The sequence below is a fragment of the Cryptotermes secundus genome, unplaced genomic scaffold, assembly GCF_002891405.2.
Source record: "Cryptotermes secundus unplaced genomic scaffold, Csec_1.0 scaffold330, whole genome shotgun sequence".
Taxonomy (NCBI): Eukaryota; Metazoa; Arthropoda; class Insecta; order Blattodea; family Kalotermitidae; genus Cryptotermes; species Cryptotermes secundus.
The window spans coordinates 2,704,056-2,705,834 of record NW_019734317.1 but is presented as its reverse complement, the minus strand read 5'-3'; the positions used below and the strand labels follow the sequence as shown (position 1 = coordinate 2,705,834).

Here is a 1,779-nt window from a genome sequence, read left to right as displayed (position 1 = left end):
GTCACGCCCATTCTCCTTTGTTGGAGCTCTCCTTCACTATCTTGTGTGTTGTGGTTTTGTTGTGTCGTGCTCCTGCGACTGCGTGTGTTATACTGTATAACAGTATAACACACGCAGTCGCAGGAGCAGGGAAGCACACCATATGATACACAGCCGATACATGAAGAAAACACAAAACACACAATGTGATTAAATAAAGATTCTTATATTGCAGTTCCTTTTTATTTTAAATAGTTTTCCAACTATGAAACCTTCCTAGTGCCTCACCATCTCTAGAAATTAATAATTGTACAAAGCCAGATTCTGTCCATTACATCCAAACTCAGTTGTATCGGGGTCTATTATAATGAGGGCTTTCCAAATTACAAAATTATGTTAACAACTGAATTCACCAACACAAACTCAGAAATCAACCAACAATATCCATGCTGAAGCATAAAACTGCATTTTGTATAAGAAACAGTGACAAAATATGTAAGTGCATTAAGTAAACTGGTGAATCTGATTATCTCTGTGAAGTTCAAGGTTCAGCCATTAACACCCCTAAACAGTCTTGTATCCTCCAATCCAGCTAGTTGCATATTTGCACCTAATCCTACATTTCATATCTTAAACTTCCAAGCATTTACTCCACTGGTGCTATATTTTCTTAATTAATTACTTCCTTCATTAAACTTTTATCATATTATCTCAGAGGTACAACAATTCTTCTTTTGTTGTGTGCATTAGCTGCCATGAGAACATGTTTACCAAGCCACTGCATGGCAACAATAGGGAGGGATGCACAGACACACATGCAGCAAGATGGTCCATAAGTCTGCGCTCATATTTTTCAAAATAAGGAAAGTAGGCTAATAAAACAAATATCATCCCACCTCAACTGAAGTGGAGAAGCCTCCAGAGTCCTCAGTTGCTGTCACAATGAGTGAGTATACGTGTGGCTGTCTTAGATCTTCAAAGTCAAGTTCCTTGGCAAGTTTTACTATGCCTGAAGTGGGGCCAATGTTAAACGTACCTGCACCCTGCCCCTGAGCCTTCAGAGTATATCTTATTTCACGATCTGCAAATGACTTTGCCTTCACAGATATTATGCTGAAAAAAGATAATTCGTGCAAATTAGTATAATATGAAATATTTAACCTTCTCAGTGCCAACATAAATGAGAAAATGACAAGAAATTATTAATAAATATGCAAGTCTTATGACGGAGCAAATGCTGTGACTGCTATGCAAACTTCTGTATGAAATACATGTCTGCTTTTGATGGGATAGTTTCTCACCTCTATTGCTAAGGGTGGAACTGAATGCAGGTGTCCAAAACCATGAACGTGATATATTTATAAAAAATTAATTTAAACTATGGCAGTATTTGTACTGAATCTACTATGGGACTTAGGATGTGTTACAGTGGCCTCCGTAGTCTAGAGGTAACGTTCCCACCTCATGAATCGTAGTATGTGGGTTCAAATACCCGGTGGAGGTCATCGAATTTTTAAGGGCGGAAAAATTCAGGGGACAAGTCCTCCGGGAGGGACTTTAAGCCGTGGGTCCCGTGTTGTAGCTTTACGGCACATAAAAGAACCTCATATCTCCAAAGGAGGTCACTGAGCCAAAATTACGGACGTTTCCCGCCCAACAGCAGTCTCTAATACCTCTGGTAGATGGGGGAAGCATTATAGATACCTCTCAGCTAGTAGAGCCGGTCTCGCTGGCTGGGCGGGACTGATGGTAAGCACCAGTACCGGTAGGATATAGAGACTGGTAGAAATCATAGAGGGA

The 1,779-nt window shown here is 40.1% G+C and overlaps 1 protein-coding gene across 1 annotated transcript in view; it reads right to left on the bottom strand.

Annotated features, from left to right (window-relative positions):
* Positions 1-1,779, bottom strand: part of LOC111868583 (neural-cadherin) — a gene marked incomplete at its 3' end in the record, with an annotated part of 286,085 nt that overhangs the window by 45,878 nt on the left and 238,428 nt on the right. Inside the window, 1 exon segment of the mRNA XM_033753097.1 lies at positions 876-1,092. Within this exon segment, the coding sequence (XP_033608988.1) occupies positions 876-1,092 (217 nt within the window).